The 19,605-nt window shown below is 45.2% G+C and overlaps 2 protein-coding genes across 5 annotated transcripts; both read left to right on the top strand.

The window, feature by feature from the left end:
• The first annotated feature begins 597 nt into the window (after positions 1 to 597).
• Positions 598 to 15,142, top strand: PBX4 (PBX homeobox 4). 4 transcript variants are annotated; one of them, XM_069797509.1, is made up of 10 exons: positions 598 to 956; positions 4,464 to 4,537; positions 4,685 to 4,723; positions 11,007 to 11,248; positions 11,606 to 11,796; positions 12,094 to 12,229; positions 12,474 to 12,630; positions 12,839 to 12,945; positions 13,743 to 13,829; positions 14,283 to 15,142. In XM_069797509.1, the coding sequence occupies exons 1-10, from the start codon at positions 745 to 747 to the stop codon at positions 14,373 to 14,375; spliced, it is 1,338 nt and encodes a 445-aa protein (XP_069653610.1). In that variant the 5' UTR covers positions 598 to 744; the 3' UTR covers positions 14,376 to 15,142. The 4 variants fall into 4 exon arrangements, with proteins under 4 accessions (XP_069653610.1, XP_069653608.1, XP_069653611.1 ...); XM_069797507.1 differs by having other exon boundaries at positions 13,743 to 13,844; XM_069797510.1 differs by lacking the exon at positions 4,685 to 4,723 and having other exon boundaries at positions 599 to 956; positions 13,743 to 13,844.
• A 116-nt stretch (positions 15,143 to 15,258) lies between these two features.
• On the top strand, positions 15,259 to 19,569 carry DSN1 (DSN1 component of MIS12 kinetochore complex). Its single transcript, XM_069797512.1, has 11 exons — positions 15,259 to 15,406; positions 15,498 to 15,543; positions 15,847 to 16,188; positions 16,633 to 16,706; positions 16,919 to 16,991; positions 17,366 to 17,453; positions 18,549 to 18,608; positions 18,792 to 18,863; positions 18,954 to 19,101; positions 19,181 to 19,268; positions 19,355 to 19,569. Exons 1-11 carry the CDS (start codon positions 15,329 to 15,331, stop codon positions 19,450 to 19,452), a joined length of 1,167 nt encoding a protein of 388 aa, XP_069653613.1. The 5' UTR covers positions 15,259 to 15,328; the 3' UTR covers positions 19,453 to 19,569.
• The last annotated feature ends 36 nt before the right edge of the window (positions 19,570 to 19,605 follow it).

Here is a 19,605-nt window from a genome sequence, read left to right as displayed (position 1 = left end):
GGTGACAGGGTTTCCTCAGGTTACTCAAAAACGTGACCAGTATTAGCAACAAAGAAGAAATATATAGTCTAATTCGTCCTTCAGTTGTGTTTCTTACTAATGAAGCTCCAAGAGCACTGATCTGAATGATCCTGCTCTCTTTGAGTCTAAAAAGCGGAGAATCGAGACAAAGTGTCGTGTTTGTTCGATGCTTGGCCCGACATCAGGTGCCCGCGAAAACGATGGCGGCTGGGCGAAGAACGGAATCCTTGCACCGCATTTAAATGCGTATTAGCACGTTAAGATTGTTTACTGTCAGCCTAGACAAATCAGAGGTCAAGTAGGCGAGGAACCCCAGAGCTTATCTGAATACAGTTTTATGAAATGGCCGATTGCCGCGCTGACGTGACGGCGTGAATTTGATCCCGTCAGCTCCTCGGGAACCTCCGCCGGTAAACGGAGCGGACGGGGCCCGTCGGTCGTGCCCGGGAAACCGCGGGACAGCAACCGGGAAGAGGGGCGGGAGGCTCTAGGACCCAGCGCGGGGCTCTCGGCGGCTCCGCCCCCAGCGTGCGGGGGCGTGGCCGGGCGGGGGCGTGGCACGTCGCGGGGCGCGGGGCGGGGCGGGCCCGGTGGCGGCGGCGGCGGCGGCGGTGGCGGCGGCGGCGGCGGGGGGGGGCTGCGGGCGCTGGGCCCTGTTGTGTGGGAGCCGCTGGGGCCGCGCCGCTGCCCGTCCGCGGCGAACCGGCCCCGCCGCCCCCCGCCATGGAGGATCCGTCGCGGCTGCTGGCGGCGGCGCACGGCGGCGGGGTGACTCTACCCGGCGGAATCCCACCGCCCCCTCCGTCAGCCGCCGGGGATCCGGCCGCCGCGCCCCCACCGGGGCCGCCGCCGCCGCCCGCGCATCACGACACGGGCGACGTCCTACAGCAGATCATGGCTATCACCGACCAGAGCCTGGACGAGGCCCAGGCCAGGTACCGGCGGGCCCGGCCGCCGGGCGGGGAGGGGGCTCGGCTCGGCGCGGCGGAGCTGCTCGGTACCGGCCGCCTTCCCGCGCAGCCCGGCGCCGTGACTCAGCTCTGCGCGGCGTTTGGCGGGGAGGGGGGGGACGGGAGACGAGGGACGACACGCTCAGCCCCGCTGCTCCCGTCGTTACCGGGGCTTGTGGCGGGGGGAGGCGGAGGGCAGCGGTCCCGCGGTGCGACGTGGCCGCGGCTCCGGCGGGGGAAGGGGGGGTCGGTGGGGAGATGGCCCTCGGGAGGCGAAAAGTTCCACGGTGGTTCCCCGGTTGCCGGTGTTTGCCGCGTCGTCGTCTCCCATCAGCTGGGGGGGGGCTTCAATACCGGAGGACGCCCCGGTTCCTCGTAATTAATTGTCCGTCCTTCGTTAAGAAATTGCCCGGGTGATGTAAATAAGAGAAACCGCTGGAAACGGGATCGTCCTGCCTGCCGCCACCGGGAACGGGCAAACGGAGACGGTCGCTGCCGTCGAGGGCTGGAGTTGGCTGGGCAGGGGAAGCAAGGGGAACCGGGGGGCTGTCGGGCCCCTCATGGCACAAGGGGCTCGCCGGTTTTTCACCCCCATCACGAAGTTTCTCTCGAATCGCATTTAAAGGAAAAAAAAAAAAGAATTAACGTTCCTTCTCTCCCTGCCTTGTTGTCGTCATTGGGATGTAAATAATTATATGGCAAAACCAGCCTGGAAATCATCAGAATTCGGCATCTTCTGGTGCGTTCCTCTTGCCCCGGAGCTGCGTCCGGCCCTGATTGGTGCGGTATAATTACACGTAATTACACGCTTTGCTTCCTCGGCATGCGTGAGGTGGGCAGCCCCCGCCATGAGGTGGTTTGGGAGAAGGTGGAGACTCGTAGAGCGGGTTTATAAAAATCAGCAAAATGGTTTTCTGGCCTTTTTCTTTCCCCCCACAGTTAATGTGGTGCCGCTCCTCTGGCTTGCCCCTTGGTTGAGTGTTGCGCACCATCGCCTTTCCCTGCCCGCACCCCGATTTCCCTATCGCGGCGATTGCCACGGTGCCAATAAAACCGTGCCAGGTTTTGTTTTGAGTTTTTTTTTTATCTCTGCCTAGAGTTTAGCCGCTTTTGGGTACGCCTGTTGCTATCGTGCGCTGGCAGCAACTGGCGTGCCGACGCAGCGTCGTTACCGAGGGTGGGTACCAGATTCCTAATGGTGGAGTCGATTATATGAGTGTAAGGAGAAACCATGCACTCTAAGAATGTCATAATTTGGGTTTAAAGTTGACTCTTTCAGGTAATTTTCAGCTGCAGCTTGTAGGGCGATGAAATCTGTGAGCAGTGCGTGCTGTGGGTCACGTGTAGGACCGTTGCTCCTTCCCAAAACTTGATGTTTTTCTGCCTGGCGCTGTATCTCAGAAATAACCACCTGCAGCTCCTGTATAGATTCTATGGGCATGGATTTGCCTGTGTGTTGTGCAAGAGCTGCAGTTTTCTCTCACAACCTCCTATGTAAGATAATTTTGAGCAGAATAAACTTGTCAGGAACTTTAGTTTTCAAGTAAGAGTTGAGGAATGGGCTTGGCCATTGTTTAAAGGAAATTACTTTAACATTGCCTCAGAAATGTTGTTGAAGTCCAGCCAAAGCACAGCAGGCTCTGAAGGCCCCCAAATTTTAAAGCACTTTTGGTGTGTTTTCAGGCATATATGCATGAAAGAAGCTTTTGCGTTCTGGACAAGAAGTTTGTTGGGTTTACTTAGTTCTCCATAAGAGGACTTGCTGCTGAGAAAGTAAAACTCAGGCCTGGTTAAACCCATCGCACAAGTGATATGGGGACCCGGGACTTCTCACACCTCAGTAACCGCTTTATTCTTTGGGGATTGCTTTTATTCTTTTGTATTAAAAATGGCTGTTGATGTGTTTTGCGTGTATTGTTTTAACACCTAGTGAATGTCAGAGGGTTCTTGCAGTGCACGCAATAAGAATTTTTAAAATCCAAGTTGAAGACTTGGGTGAAAGTTTCATTGAAAGGAAATTAATCTGCCCAGGATGAGTTTAATGCTGCTGTTAAACATGTTACTTTATGACCTCAGTCATCTTTGCAAGAGTTAGTGGCCATATTAATTATGCAATTATCTCTGGCTCTGGTATCTCTACTGCCTTGTACCTAAACACTGCTTTTTCGACCCGGGTGGAGAGTACAGTCTGAAGGCTTGGAATTCATTCTCTCTCTCCCTCTCTCCCCCCGTTTTTTCCCTCATCAGGCAAGGACAATAGACTGCACTAGGCTGTCTTCTCAGCTGCCTTTGTTCTCAGGCTGTTTGTCTTGGGGTCGATGTTATCAAACATCTCCGTAGCTGAATGGGTTTTATACTTCTTGTGGCCGTGTCGTGAAGGAAAGCGGCCCATCGACTTCAGCTTCTGCGATTTTTGTTAAAAGCTTGCGTTCCGATATTCGCTGGCCGTTCACAGCAGTAGCTGTAAGCGTCATGGGTTGCGAGGAAGCCAAGCACCTGTATTCACGCCGTTCCCGATAGCTGGAGTACTGACTGGTGTGCCAGAAGGAAGGCCAATTCGTATTTATGTAAAAAAACCACACTGAAACCTAGCTATAAAGGCGATTTAAATATTATTTCTGAATTATGAAAGGGGTCACAAGAAGCAAAAGAGACTTTCTTGGAGGCATACGTTGCAGCTAGATACTTCTTTCCGCTGACTTCCACTGGAAGTTGGGCACTGAACTGCTGCCTGCCCTTGAAAACTGGCAATGGCTTGGTAAAACACCGCCCACCCTCCGTGGGGAACCTCAGCTCCCGCTTTTATACGGTGCTCACCACACTCCAAATGTGTTTTCAACTCAGCAAAATTCTCTGTTTTGATTAGACATTAGGATGGGTTCTGTGTTAGTGGTGTAATTAACATTGTCTCCTCCTGGAGGGAAAGGGGAAAACAAAGCAGCAAACACTGGAACAGCTTCAAAAAGGCAAAATGAGCACGTGTGGTAAAACTTGTACTAAAATGCTGTTAAATACAATCTGCATTTCACTGGATCAGGTGGCCACTCGTGTGAGCTGGGCGAGTCACTGAGTGGCACTTGGATTCTCTCTGTTGTTCCTGCTGTTCAGGATCTATATGCTCTAAACCCAGTTTTTTTTCTACCTTTTGGTTCGATTCCATTATTAGATTTTATAGAAGCGTACTAACTCAAGAAGGAACTTTTTTATCCCTGCATATAAAATACGCTTTTGGTAGAACTGAAGGTGTTTACAGTTCCTATAAGCAACGCAGAATTTTGAATTTTAAGGCCTGTGTGTTTTTACAACAGTTTGCTCCTAGTGATGACCGAGTGTGGCACTTGAATGAAATATATCACCAGAACTTGCACATTTTTTTCTTAATCTTAGCACTAACCTGCTATTACTGAAGCACCATCCAGTCCTCTGTAAGTCTTGGCACCTTTCGTTGCCTTTCCTGTTGGCATTCACTCATTCTTTCTTCTTCCATTTCAGAAAACATGCCTTGAACTGCCACAGAATGAAGCCTGCTCTTTTCAGCGTGCTGTGTGAGATAAAGGAGAAAACAGGTGCGTTGCTGTCTTTTCTGGCCTCAGCTTTCCAAAAAAACCCCCCATTCAGTCATCAGCTTGGCTCTCGTTTAATGTGGCCTGTATTTTCCCTGATAGATTCTACAACTTAAGGCTATTTTTTTTCTTTTTTTGGCTTAATCATAGAATCATCTAGGTTGGAAAAGACCTCTAACATCATCTTCTGTAAGCTGGAAATGGCTCTGATGTGGTTTTCATAATGCTGTCTGTGTGCAGGTTTGGAGAAAACAACTCTGCGTATTTGAACGAGTCTTTTGGTTGTGCGTACGTAAAGAATCTGTAGGTTGGGGTTTTTTGATGTCTGGCTAGGTACCTGGATAACCCTGAATAATCCTGCTGTGTTGTTATGCTCTTTTTTTCCTTGAAGGAATTGGTACCAAAATTGTGGTGGTAGTTAAGAGTTCAAAGTTGACAAATAACTGTATTACGGAGAAAAAGAGACAGTAAGGCAGAACGCTTGGGGATATTGGAAGACACAGAAGTAGCAGGAAATGGGAGTTGGTGATCACGCAGCTTTCTTTGAGGAGCAGAAGCACTGGGGGCAAATGGATTTCAATTTTGAATTACCCAGGATATGCTCATACATGAACACTTAAGCAATGTTGTTTGCGTATCTAATTTCTATAAACTACAGTGAATTTTGATGGGTTTTATAGAGAATAACTACTTTCATTATATGTAACTAAAATGGTGGTTTGTTTTTCTTTTTTTTTTAACTTATAGCTGTATTAACGTTTTGCACCCTAAACCTACATTTGTATGATTTTTTCTAAAACACCGAAACTTGCAGTGCTCCTCATTGTATTGCCAGATGAGGGACCATACAGTTCCGTCCTCTGCGGTGCCCTTGTCATGGAAGGGAGCTTTGAGGCAGACATTACACGTTCGTTTCTGGAGAGTTTGGTTGCATATATTGTGTTCTCATGATAGCAGTTTGCTTCTGAAGAAAAACATTGTGGTAGCAAGTGCGTGTGTGCTGTCTGGGTGTGCTTTTATGTCTGTCTGTCCTTCGAGGATTGCTGTCCTTAAAGAGGGTCTTTCATCTGTTTTTCCTTTCTACACTGAAAGCTGCCTTCTGCGTTTTATTGATTGAAACTGTGACTTCTCTGAGCTAAATACACTTGCAGGAACAGGCTCCGATGTCGCGGTTATGCTGGATTTGTTTTGGTCTCATAGGTTTTTGAATGTCTGATGGTCTGTCTATTCCTTATTTAAATTATGGGGAGCAGATGTTATGGCTTCAAGCAAACAAAAGCCTGGACATACTGTAGCACAAGGTTTTGGGCTTTCTTTGTGACCCAGGCACACAAGCTTCTTTTCTAGCTCGGAAATCAGTTTCAAACATGTTCCTCCCCCCCCCATCTTTCTTTCGTTCTTTGTTGGAGCGCTGGTATCATTCACAATGGCTCAGGATAAGCCGTACGCCTTTGCAATGGGCAGCCAGCTGAAAGGTGCCAAAAAATTCTCCCCAATAGTGTTTATTAATAAAAAAGAAGGTACAAATGACTCTTTGTAATTTAAATAGATTTGGCCGCATTTAATATTTTGTTCTCGGCCCCCACCCCCTCCAATGATTTTAATTTTTAAAATTTTAAACCAGCTATGGGAAGAACAGGTGTTTTATTTTCAGGTCTTAAATACCCGCCTGGAACATAGGTAGCTATTTTGAAGAGGGATCTAATCCAGTAAAGCCCACTTAGTTTTTTGGGGAACTCACAGAAGCATTTGGAGCATTTTTAATCTATGCAGCAGATAGGGTTTTTGCTGATTGGGCTATACTTCAGATATGATTCAAGCTGTATGAATTCAAATATGGCATAATTCTATCTTAAAAACAGAATTAAACATCTGTAGTGTTAAAGATTCATGCTTTTGGTGCTGAATTTTAAATTTCAGAGTTTTTCTTTTCGGCTGACTATACCATGCTAGGAGGATGCTAGTCTGTGATGGGCTTCAGGCCCCTTGGGGCAGGGAAAGTGTATTTCTACCCACTTTTGTGGAACACACTGCGCAGTGGGACTCCCATTCTGTATTTCTGGTAGGGAACATGTTTGTTGCAGCCTTGTAACATGGAGTGCCATTTTTTATTGTTTCTCATCGCTGCTAGCTACAGCCCTCTGTCCTTCCTTTCATGTGCTGGCACTTGGCTAGGTTAATTCAATGGGTACCTTTTAATTCGGTTATAAAACTTGGCAAGCGGCGTGGCCGAAGAACACGCTTTCTCTTTGTTGCTGAGTTTGTTGACATTCTTACGTAGCCGAGTCTTGTTCCTCGGCGCTCGGAGCCCCGCTGGCTTTTGTCTTCTGTTTCCATTCGCTTTCCTCTCTCCCTGAATGTGTGAGACTGTCTTGGATTTGGAGAAAGCGCTCTTCTGTGACACTGCTTTGAGACCAGCTGAACCAACAGCAATGTTGTTCTCTGTAGTGGGGTGCTTGGGAGGCTGGAATCCCCACGGAGGACTGCTGACTGAAAAACGGGTTGTCTTGTGTGGGTGAAAAAAATCTGCTTGGTACTGCAGGAGGGGTGTGTGTGGTATTTTGGTAGCATTAAGAAGTAGTTCAGAATGGGTTCATGATTGCTTTAGGTGACCTGCTGTTAAAAAAATGCACCCCTGCCTTCTCACCTAACAGTTTGATTTGTGGACTGCCAAATGGAGGAAACCCTTCTGTTGGAATAAAACATCAGGAGTCGGTATTTAGCATGAGTTACAGGATAAATATTTGCAAGTGTAACATAGGGGATAGGATCATCTGGGAAAAACTGAGATGTGGCTGAGGAGGGGTGCAGGTCCAGCACCCAACTGCCTGCTTCCTTGTACTCTCCATAGGTATTTTATACTTCATACAGTATGGGCTGTTCCTTTCTGGCCCTAATATGGCAGGTTTGGGGTCTAACTTGGTGTATTCTGTACCAAATAGACAAATTTATCATGCTCTTCTGCATTACTTGCTCTCTGAAGGAAAATCTGGAAAGGAAAGCAAGTCTAAGCAAAGTGTGTATCACTTATTTTGGTACCAGTGATCTTGTACAGTTCATTACAGAACTGCAAATCTTTAATTAATGAGATGTAAATATATTGTAATGATTGCATTTGCATACTGAGTGAGGCTTCAGCACCTTAGGTTGTGATGTATTTTAATTAAAGATTAATTAGAAATGATGGGAATTTCATTTTGCTTAGTATAATTATTTTACATATTTGATGAATATCTGGTAGGTGATGCGCCAGAGAACGCACACTATTATATTGGTACAGCTGACAGGAGTGACTCTTCAGGCTTTTTGAGCCAGTGTAGGGTTTTTCTTAAACATCCGTAAAAGTGATGGATTATGAAGGATTTAAGTGTGAAGGATTTTACCGTTATGCAAGGACTTTCTAAATCATGCTTAAAGCACTGACTATGCTGTAACTGGTTATACCTTAACTCCAGTCTCTTAGTGTCTTGACTCAAAGCCTTGCATATTGATAGAGTTGTTACATGTTCTTAAACTATTGTGGGAACTTCAAAAATTTGATGGCCAAAAGGCTATTGAGAGGGGTAAGCTTTATAGAGAAGTGTTCTCCTCAAAGTATTGTGAGCCAGTAGGTAATAAGCAGCAGCATGTAAGGACAGGCATATGTAACAAGTCAGTGTTGACCGAGATCCTTTTTTTATTGTGGTAACTTTTTTTCCCCTTTGGAATCCTTTTTGTTTAACAAAATCTAATTCTTCAGAAGGCACGCAAACTGCAAACTCCTGCTGGCATAATTTTCAGTATTGTACACAGAAATGGGTGACGCCTGACCCACAGAGCATGCCGAAAGCTCGCAGGGTAGATGCAGCTACCCTGACAAAACTCTTAGGGGTAAAGCACCTACTTCTGGAATTGTTTTTACCAGACTATCAAAAGAGAGTTGCAGAAGCTGGTGAGAGCGCAGCGTTCCTGCTGCTGCAATGGTTTTGCTCTCCCGTTGTGCCATCTTTTCAGATTACCAGCTCTGGAAGGTCAGGAGGTGAACAACTGCAGCTCTTGTACTTGGAAATCGGAACTGGCTGCTACTTGCAGCAAACACAGTTATGAATTCACTGAATAGGTAGTTTTGAGCGAATCTGATGTAACTTATGATCTGTACAAATATTATCATTAGGTGACGATACTAGGAGTAAAAATAAAGCTCAAGCAAAAGGTATCCCTTCCAGGAGATGATGGCTTTAATTTAAAAATAATATCCGTGGCGATGATTTCCGTAGAACTTGTGTTTTAACCATCACACCTATTAAGATGGAGTTGCCAAAAGTTTAAAATCAACCTGATGGAGCAGATCGGACGGTCCAAGCTTCTTGCACTCATTGATTCTTAGGTCTGCTCACCTTTGAGAGAGTTTGTTAAGTAAAAGTTTGAACTACTAGGTTGGAAATGCAGTTTACGATACATTGATGATGGTTAACTCCTTTCTAGTTTCTTGTGACTTACTAGAGCCAACCAACCTGAGTCTTCCCTCGAGACTGGGAAGGTGCTTTATACATGCTTTTCAGCAGTCAACTTGAGATGAGCTTATGTGTAATTGATGATAACTAATGTCTAATTGCCATAATTAGACAAGTGACATAAAATTAAGCTGCAGCTGGGAGCTTGACTTCAACATGAGGTACTCTGATATGCATCGTAATGTGCATAAAAAGATGTTTGGCAAAAGCACATTCAAATAAGAAGGTGACACCAAAATATCTGTTCCACTGAATTTGTGCTCACCGGTCCAAGTAGTTTAATGTGAGTTTTATCAAAAAGACTTAAAAGCAAATGGCTGCTGGTGAACTCTTCTGCTGGGTCTCCTGGAAAAAAGGAGAACTGGCGATTTTTAAAAACAAAAACCCAGCAACAAATACCCCCCCCCTTTTTTCTGTGTTTGTTCCATTTCTTGTAACGTTCGCTCAGTGAAGGGTGTTTGCAGTAGGTGGTCTGCAATGTTTTTTTAAAAAGGTATTAATTTTAATTCCATAATGAGTTAGAAAAGCCACTAACTTCTAAAATGATCAACACTTTCCTCATTGTTGTCTTAGCTTGAGTTCAACAGTTACCCATGTACTACACTATAGCTATTTTTGCCTTACCTTTTTCCGCTTCCAAAAAGACTGTGGATGTTCTGGAGGAGACCTGGATTGCCGTGACAGAGCGAATTTGGGTCTGCAGCCACTCCAGAGCGCTCTCTTCATCAGAATTGTGCAGTCGTTTCTGTATAGCCTGCAAAATACGAAGTTCAGCAATGTGATTACAAGTTTAGGCTGCTTGTATGTTCAGAACTATTATTGGTTTTTTTTAGATGAGCTATTCTTTTGCCTACAAAATGTTGAAAATTGTCGTAAATGCATCCGTTTAATGTCTCTGTACATATACATTGTTCTCCTGCCTCACACTAGAATCTTTGCATAACAAGAGATCTTTTGTATTTATCTTCGGTACGGAACATAATATCCCGTTAACCCGCCAATTACAATTTGGAAAAGGTCATTTGAATTTGGTAGCTTCACAAGGTTAAGACCAACTGTTTGTCAAACTAAAATTGTCTAGCATGTAAAGTCAAACTAAAAGCCAAAAAGCTGTTGGCATTTTTTGTATTGATTCAATATCTCGTGAGATGTTACGGTTTTTAAAAAAGGAATTTAATAATAAATTGTCAAAAAATTTGGGAAATTAAGTTTTTAAAATAAATTTGCTTGGAATCAAACTTGAATAATCTGAGCATACAGACTGCTGCCATCTGGGTTTGTTGAATATAAGCGTAAGGAAACGGGCTTCTGGTGCATTTTTTCATGTTGTTTCAGATTTTGATAGATTTTAAATAGATTTTAATATATTTTAAAATTCAGCACTGTTAAGACTTCAATTTGTAGCCTGCTGCTGTGTAGTGTGGTTGTATCCTTGGCATATAAAGCAGATGAGGTCAAACTCATGCCTTATGTACAGATTTTGACGGGATCTTACATTAGTGTGGTGCTTGTTTCCATCCTGGACGTAGAGGCGTAGCAGTTGTCCCAGTGGCTCAGGCCTTGTGTCTGTCCATCGTAGTCCATCTGCATGAGCTCGTGCTGAATGCTGTTGAGGACCGTGCAAGGAGCCAGGCAGCAGGCTGATATGGGGGGCATCTGCTCTGTAAGAACTTCATTCTAATTTTTATAGACGGCTAAAATACTTTCTAAATGTGGTATAAACTGGTATGACCTCAAGTAGTCTTACTATCTGCGTGCATTTGAAAACTTGCCTTGCGTTTTGGTGTTTCTTAATGGGAACAACGTCCTGTTTGTTTTGACTTGTTGCCTCGTGGCTTCATTAAACGCTCCCTTTTCTTTCTTGAGCTCAAGACCTGCTAAAACCTCTGAAGAGTGTTTAAATGCTTTGCCAGAATTGAAGTGGATGCTCTTTCCTGTTTCAGAAATAATCTTTTGATTCCCTCTTTATATTTATCTAGTGTTAAGTATTCGCGGTATTCAGGAAGAAGATCCCCCAGATGCTCAACTAATGAGACTAGATAACATGTTGCTGGCAGAGGGTGTCTCCGGGCCCGAGAAAAGAGGAAGAGGAGGACCGATGGCTGTAGCAGCAACATCAGGTGGCTGTCCAAATGACAATAGCATTGAACACTCTGACTACAGGGCCAAGCTGTCACAGATCCGACAGATATACCACTCTGAGCTAGAGAAATATGAACAGGTGATCTTTCTGCATGGAAGAGTTTTTATCATCTCAATTAAACATAACCGTTTTTTCCTTTGGTGTTGGTTTTAAGAACAGAACAGGAAGTATGATGAATTCAGGTGAACGCGAGGATTTTCAATTCAGTTGAAAACTTATCTCAGTGTTACAGAAGTAAGGTGAAGATAGAGGGACTGGACATCAAACTAAAGATAATAAATGTCTCGTTTATCTTTGTTGCCGTTTTTTAAGAGTAAATAGAGTAAAGCTGAAACATGGAAACTCCTCTAAAGTTTTTTGGATATCTATATTCTTGTTGGGGAATGAATTCTAGGATATATTATTGTTTGTCGATACAAATGTGTGTATTTTCAGGCCTGCAGTGAGTTCACCACCCACGTTATGAACCTGCTTAGGGAACAGAGTAGAACGAGACCAATTTCGCCAAAAGAAATAGAGCGCATGGTGAACATAATCCACGGCAAATTCAGCACCATCCAGATGCAACTGAAGCAGAGCACGTGCGAGGCAGTAATGATCCTGCGTTCACGCTTTCTTGATGCAAGGTACGAGAAAACACAATCTAGCGATAACAGATGTTTAAGCCTGAACTTGTTTTGTTGTTTGATGCCAGTTGACTGCGTAAGAAGTCTCAAGTCTGTCATTCCCAGTGTCAATCTCGTTTCAACATTTAAGAATTTGCCACCCATTGTGCCTGCTTTGACATTGACATCTATTTAATTAAACTCAATTCTTACATTCTCCTTCAAATCAAATACATTTTAGAGGAAAAAAAGCCAAGTCTACTCTGTCCGGTCTACTCTATAACACCATTTAAACAGGAATAACTAATGTTTTTATAGGCGTAAACGACGTAACTTCAGCAAACAGGCAACGGAAGTACTGAATGAGTATTTCTATTCGCATCTGAGTAATCCTTACCCCAGTGAAGAGGCCAAAGAAGAGCTAGCGAAGAAAGGTGGCATCACGGTTTCACAGGTATGAAGTGATTGATCTGGAATTAAGTGACTTTTTTTCCTTGAACAATGTTTTTTTTCCCCATACTTAGGAACAGGCTTCAGTTACTGGTACTTTAAATAGGATTTAAGTTATTCTGAAGGGTTTAGTAGTAGGTATTTTCTGTTTGAAGCCTAGTTTAAAATGTCTCCTTTTCTGGTAACTTCCGAATATAGTAGAAAATATAATAGTTTGATCAAATGCTAACAGCGATATATGTCTCCAGGTTTCCAACTGGTTTGGTAACAAAAGAATTCGATACAAAAAAAACATGGGGAAGTTCCAAGAAGAAGCCAATATTTATGCTGCAAAAACAGCAGTAGATGCAACTAATGTCGTGGCTCAAGGCAACCAGGCAAATTCTCCGTCTACACCAAATTCAGGTGAGTGAGAGCACCAGTGAAGAGTCTGTCCACTTGAAAGTCTCTAATTTATTTCTTGTCACAGTTAGTACCATGGAATACCTGTGTTTGAAACAGTTGCCGGATTTCTTTTTCTTTTAAACTTAAATAATGTAATACTTACTGAAGAGCCATTTTTGGTGGGTTTTATTTCTCATTAAAACATGTTGTGGGTTTTTTTTTTTTTCAGCTTCCTCTGGCTCTTTTAAGATGACAAATTCTGGAGATTCGTTTATAAACTTGCAGTCATTGACTTCCTACCAGAGCTCCCCAGTGGGAGCCAACGTGCAGTCGCAGGTCAGTAAGGAGAAAAAAAAAAAAGGTACTTTCAGCAGTGGGATAAATGTTAAAATCCCATTTCTCTGTCCTTTATACTGTATGAACAGGTTGCTCAGGGAGGTTATGGAGCCTCTGTCCTTAGAGATATTTAAAACCCAACCTGCTGTAATCGACCCCGCTTCGAACAGCAGGGTTGGATTATACAATCTTGTTTTATTTTTTTCAGAGTAGATTCTCTTAATACTAGATAGGGATGGATTTTCTGTCTCTGGCCAGCGCTGGCTAGGATGCAAGAAATGACTAGAGTCAAATTTCTCAAGTCGAGAAACAAACATGCTCAAGTGTGTATTTTCTCTTGGAACTGGAATTTTCTCTTACAGAACTAACTGATACCTAAATTAACCTACTGCTGTTGTTCTCTCCCTTTAAGTTTACATTAATGAATCGGTGTTTTCTCCTTTTAGAGTCAGTCTTTCTCCATATAAGTAGAACTGTGCTTAGGATTTTTAGTTAACAGTATTGTCAAACTCATTTTAAGCTTTCTGCTGAATTTCTAAATGTACCTGAACTGCATAAAATCTGTTCCTCTCTTATAAAATCTATAGGTGATAGGCTCTAATTCTGCTTGATTATGAAGTAGCTATGTATAGCTCTGTTAATAGCAAGAAGCTGTGAAGAAAACTTGTCTTCCTGCAAGAAAACCTGCCCCTTATTTAAAGAATTTTTGGCCCAATAGATATGTACCATGTACTACTGCATTTCTTTCACTTGACTTTTTATCCTTACCATTCTCATTCTGCGGCATCTTGTTCTAGATGGATTCCTTACATCACGTCATACACCAGACAGGAAGATATGACACAATTGTGGGGAATCCTTTGTATACGACGCAGCGTATAGATGTAAGATGTACTGAGGTATTACCTGCTAGAAACAGAAATTCTGCCCAAGATTAGTTAACGATCTGTGAATAAATGTTGACTTTTTATTCCCCCCGATGTATCTGATGTGGGGATAGGAAGAAGCTGGAAAAGGTGTAGTTTAATACAGCAGCCTTTCCCTCCCGGAGACGTGATTTAGAGTTCTGGCTTTGCTCACCAGAAAATTTGTGCACTTTGGTTAATTCTTGCCATAAGGAGATGGCACTAGGAATAAGAGTAACACCATAAAATCTTGGGGCGGGGGGGGGGCGTTTACGGGTTATTTGTGGACTATGCTTTGTCAGAGCCGATATGTAGTTATTTACTTCCAAAAGCACTGTCGCTTGTAAGGTATAAACATATAAAGGCATACTTTGTTGTCTGCAAGTAGTTTCTTAAAGATTTAATGAAATGATATATTTATTCTCCCTTCAGGCTAATGGCAGCTGGCAGGATGCTACCACCCCTTCATCAATCACTTCACCTGCTGGAGACCCTGGAAGTGTTAATTCGGATGCGTCTAATTAAGTTTTTAGGACCTATTGATGAGAGGAAAGAGGTCATTAGTGTAATTTGTCAATGTTGCTCTTTTGCCAATACCATTGTTTATACAACTTGACACACAGCTAATTACCTCAGAAAAAACCCTGGAACCAATAGAAGATTGTGATTACAATGATACCTCTCTACCTCTCAGCCTCACGCAGTTGAGTTCTTTTTACTTATGCCCATTGGGATGTGAAATTGTTTTAAAAGAACTTGCTTCATTTTCCTAACCAAATTCATTTTTTAAAATATGGATTTTATGGTAAGAATCTGAAAGTGTCTCTTCTAGAACTTGGCATTTGTCTCAAGTTTTACAGCTTAAGAAAATTGACTTATTTTAATTTCCATAAAGTTTTTTACTATGAAATTTCTGTTCTAGTTGATAGCTACTAACAGTTAAACCCCCTGTATTGTAATTGTATGCGTTCTCTGTATTGTAATTTTGTATAGGAAAATAAGCTTTTCTTAACTAGAATTCATTCTGAGCTAATTAATCAGAACGTTGCTTTACCAAAACTCTCACTGGACTTTGCTCTCGGGTAGGACCTTCCATCATGTGTCATTCCACGTAATTCTAATTTAATGTCTAGTGAAAAGAAAAAAAAAAAAAACCCCAACCCACAACAAACCAACAAAACCCCCTGACTTCCCCACGGATAATAGGTTTTTGTGCATTTCTGCAGCTGTTAACGCAGAGTCCACCCTTTTCAGTTGAGATTTTATCAAAGATAATAAACTTCCAAAGCCTTTTTTTTTTTTTTTTTTCCTTCCCCTCCTTTTCCTCTCAGCTCTGAGGCGGCGGGGGTCCCTGAGGGGATGAGGGCGGGAAACTGAGGGGAGGGGGGGAGGCAGCCTCTGCGCATGCGCCTGCCAGCGGGCGGCGCCTTCCCGCCGTCCCCCGCGCCCAACGGCCGCTGCGGCCGCGGGACGCCGCCATGGCGGAGCAACCGGCGGAGGGCTGCGGGCCGGCTCCCGCTTTACCGCGGCCGTCTGGCGGGACGGAGGAAGAGGAGGTGAGCGGTGTGTGTGTGGGGGGTCCTGTCTGGCTGAGGGGGGCCGCGGGGAAGCCTCGCTACCAGCCTCGTAACCGTTTTTCCCCCTCAGCGTTCCCCCGGCGGAGCCCGCCCGGCGGCTGAAGCTGTAGTGTCAGGTAAGGGGGGCGGCGGGCCCGGGAGCGGGGAGGGATGGGTGGTGCTGAGCATCGTTCCCCGCCCAGTGGGGGCCCTCCCGGGGCTCGGGAGAAGGATCTTGGTGCTGGAAAGGAGAACCCGAGGCACCGGCGGTTTTGGGAGGCTGTGAAGTGGGGATCCAGCCGTCGTACCTCAGCGCTGCTGTTGCACCGAGCTGGATAACAAAGCGTAAAGAACAGGTTCAGCGCTTTCGAATCCTTGGGGATAGACCCTTTCCTCTCTTTCTGCCCTGCTGATGCGTTGATTATGTCCGTTTTTCTCAGATGCTGACCCTGGAGAGAAGAAAGCGAATCCTGAACAATTCCTAAATCTACCTGATGTAACTGCTGTTAATGAGAAGAACGTTAGTCCCAGTGAGACAGTGGGATCGAGGAAAGAACCCCAAGGAGGTCCCAGTCTCAGGAAACACCCCCTCGGACCTAGTCCCAAAAGGCTGTCTCCCTGGAGAAGCAGTGCTAAGAAAGACCATACATCGCGTTCTTTTCACTTGTCCCCGAGACTGCTCATCACCTCTCCTGAAGCCAAGCGTCGCTCTTGGTGTCGCTCAAGCCTGAAGGGGACAAAACGCCGAAAATCTCTGCCTCCTGTTCACCAAGATGTCACTGGTCCGTGCTCCCCTTCCTCCCTTTATCAAGCGCTCTCAAGAAACTTGTAGGGCAGCCCGCAGCAACTTGAAATTTAATTTCATGGCATGACCTTTAGGGTGATTACAGCATAACTGTGTTATTCCAAACTGGTAGCCACTGACATCTGTGATGGCAGTGGTCTCGGAGGTCCAAGTACTTGAGGTTAAAAGGAGGTGCTGCATTAGCGGCTTCTGTAGACCAGTGGTTTATTGTCTCTGCCTTTTTATTTCCACGGTTGAGCTTTACGCGTGACTTTTCCTTGTTAGGAACTCTGTTTCTCCCTCTTTTCCGTGCTCCTTCCATATCCTGCAAACCGCACTCCTGTACAACAACAGCTTTTAGTGTCTTTCAGGAACATTTCAGCTGTTTGTAGCTTGGTGTGAATGTAATTGTTCTTAAATAATTTTGTTCTGTTTTTTTCAGAATTAAGCAAATCAATTAGCGTGGACTTGCCAGAGGTAGACCGGCTTTCTATGCTGTTGTTGTCCAGTTTCCAGGTAAGATCTTCTCTTTTAAAAGTGAATCATTTTTCTCTTGCCTGCCTTCTGCCACTAAACGTACGTTCTGATTTGTATAACTAAGTTGTGAAATACGGGCTGGGGAAGGAGGGACTCCTTTCTACTTCAGTAACAAATCCTCCCGCAAGCTCTGCCATATATATACAGCTCAGGAATTGTGTGCTAAGACCTTCTTTTCCATCTTCTCTTAGTTTTCTGCACAGAAGCTCAAACATGCCTTGAAGCAGACTGACAGCTTTAGCCCTGAGGCTTTCAAAGCTAATGGTAAGGTGCGATATATGTATCAGCAAGGGTAATCCTGAACTTAAAAATACTGGCTCTTCCCTAGCATCCTCTCAAAACGCAACCAGCAGTCTCCTAGAAGGGGTGGGTGCAGCCAAAAATATGGGAACAATGTTTTTAAGATGCTGTTCGTGACCACAGTTTCTGGGAGGGAAGACAAATGGACACACGAATGTAAACCGTGGTCGCAGAGATGAGTTATTCCTTTAGAAACAGCATAACTAGAATGCCTTCTGATAAGGAGTCAGAGCAGTGTCTGCGGGTTAGGAAACAGCTTCGTTTCTCAGTATTACTAGTTTTCTAGGCAGTGGGTACGAGTGTTGTTTTATCCTGTTTTATTTTGCCTTCATCTCCAGTGCACTCAGTTTCCGAAGACTTGAAGCGATACATACAGAAGTTGAAACAAGACGGAACGCTGAAGAGCTGCGTAGAAGACCCTAAAGGGTAAGTACTTGCCAAATTCATCCCTTGTGGAGTGTAAGTAAGTAGTGAGTCGTACCGCTTTGGGGGGCGAAGTGGAGGGAGAAGGGGGTAGCCTGAACACAAAACGCATCTATTGCTGCATACAAGGACCTCGCCCTGCCAGCACAAACCAGTTGTCAAAATGCTTTGAGTTCATTGAAACACTTTAATTAGCTGGCTTCCCTCATCCAGGCAACTATAACAGAACCAGCGGGGAAAGGCTAATGTGCCAGCAGATTTTAGGGGTGTGTGTGAAACTTCTTAATGGGAAAGAAACCACTGCGTTTTCCCTTTGTAGGCGTGCAGGGTCTGGGGAGGGGAGTGGTTCAGAAGTCAAACTAAATAAGATTTTGCCTATTAAATGAATAAATATGTATAAAAATCACAGGTATATGCACATGAATAATAAGGATCACGTATTTGGGAGGTCATACGTAGCTAGGGTTGTTCAGCCTGGAGAAGAGAAAGCTCCGGGGAGACTTTAGAGTGGCCTTCCAGTACTTTGGGGGGGGGGGAACAGGAAAGCTGGGGAGGGACTCCTTGTCAGGGAGTGTAACGACAGGATGAGGGGTAACAGGTTTAAACTGAAAGTGGGTAGGTTTAGATCAGAAGTTCTTTTTGGTGAGGGTGGTGAGGCACTGGAAGACGTTGTCCAGAGAGGTGGTAGAACTGTTCAAGGCTGGGTTGGACGGGGCTTTGAGTGACCTGGTCCAGTGGAAGGTGTCCCTGCCTGTGGCGGGGGGGGGTGGAACGAGATGATCTTTAAGGTCCCTGCCAACCTAAACTGTTCTGTGATTCTGTTTTTCTGGTTTTGGCCTGCCTAGCTGTCTAAATAAACCGTCTAACCCCGCTGATGGTGGCTAAGTTTTTTTGGGGGGCTGGTATCCCTGGACAAACCAGTACAGTGACTATTCCAAGGGGTGTTATCTTTTTTGGGATCAAGAGTTTTCTCTTTTGTATTCTGCAATTCTAAGCATTTAGCGCCCAAACAGTCACCAGAGCCCTCTGTGGAACGTATACATCTCGCTATACATATACATCTTGCTATACGGTGCTGATGATCTGTCTGTGCTTTAGGATTTTACTGGATCCGGCTTTGGATGAGTCAGTGGCCCAAGTTAAGGAGTACATCACCAGGTAAGATCGACCATCTGCACGGTCCGAGTCTCTCAACACCAGTATGGGTTTGGACACCCTTCCTCGAGGGTATTTTGGGCATATTTAATCCCTTTAAATGGTTCTTTTTTTTGTATGAGCCAGCGCTGCATTTCGGTTTTCCAACTGCGGGGTACAGACCTGTCCTCTCCTCTCGCTCCGCAGGTTCACTGCCGAATGTCAGTCCTGGGATGAGCTCTTACTGCGTCACCAGGAAAGTGCTGAAGAAATATCCAGGTGTGATTGTTACTCTCCATCTTAGAGCTGTTCTGTGTTGGAAAAGAAAACGAAACGCCACCTGAGGGGTAAATGACTTTTGCTGTGCAGGCAGCTGGAGGAATGCAAGAGGAGCCGAGGGCAGGCCGAGCCTTGCAGTTACCTCCAGACATCTCAGGCCCAAGTCCTCGCCACCAAACCCAACTACCAGAAGATCCTGGATGAGCAGGGGGAGGTCTTGAGCTGCATGGAGCTTGTGGTGAGTTGGGGGGGGGGAAATTCTCTTTAATTTTTTTTTTTTTAGCTTTTTTTTGCCTGTTAACGCTTTGGTTTTGCAGCTTGACGAGCTACAGCAAGCGGTGAAGCTGCTGCAGGCCTTCACCGAAGACAGCCAGCAATACCTCCGGCACCTCTCGGAGCAGCTCGGTAAGCAGGAATCCCTCGGTGGCGGGGCGTGGAAGCCTCGGTGGGGCTTGTTAACAGGGGTTAACGAGCTTTCCCCCCCGTTTCAGCCACGAGGACCTTCCAGCAGCTGGTTAACTCCCCTGTGCGCAAGCTGATCGCCGCCCCGCCGCTGAGGAAGATGATGCCGCCGCCACCGGAGGGCTGAGCCGGGGGTTGGTGGGTGGGCTACGGGCCGCGCTGTCGGTGCTGCTGTCAATAAAGGCGGGGGGAGCCCGGTTCCTGCCCGGTTCCCCCGCGCTTCCGCCTTCGAAGGCAGCCCGAGCGGTCGGTCGTCGCTTAGTGGTTAACTCATTCGTCG

Source organism: Haliaeetus albicilla, chromosome 11 (assembly GCF_947461875.1).
Source record: "Haliaeetus albicilla chromosome 11, bHalAlb1.1, whole genome shotgun sequence".
In the NCBI taxonomy this organism is placed as follows: Eukaryota; Metazoa; Chordata; class Aves; order Accipitriformes; family Accipitridae; genus Haliaeetus; species Haliaeetus albicilla.
The sequence above is the reverse complement of the archived record's forward strand: the minus strand, read 5'-3'. Positions and strand labels throughout refer to the sequence as shown.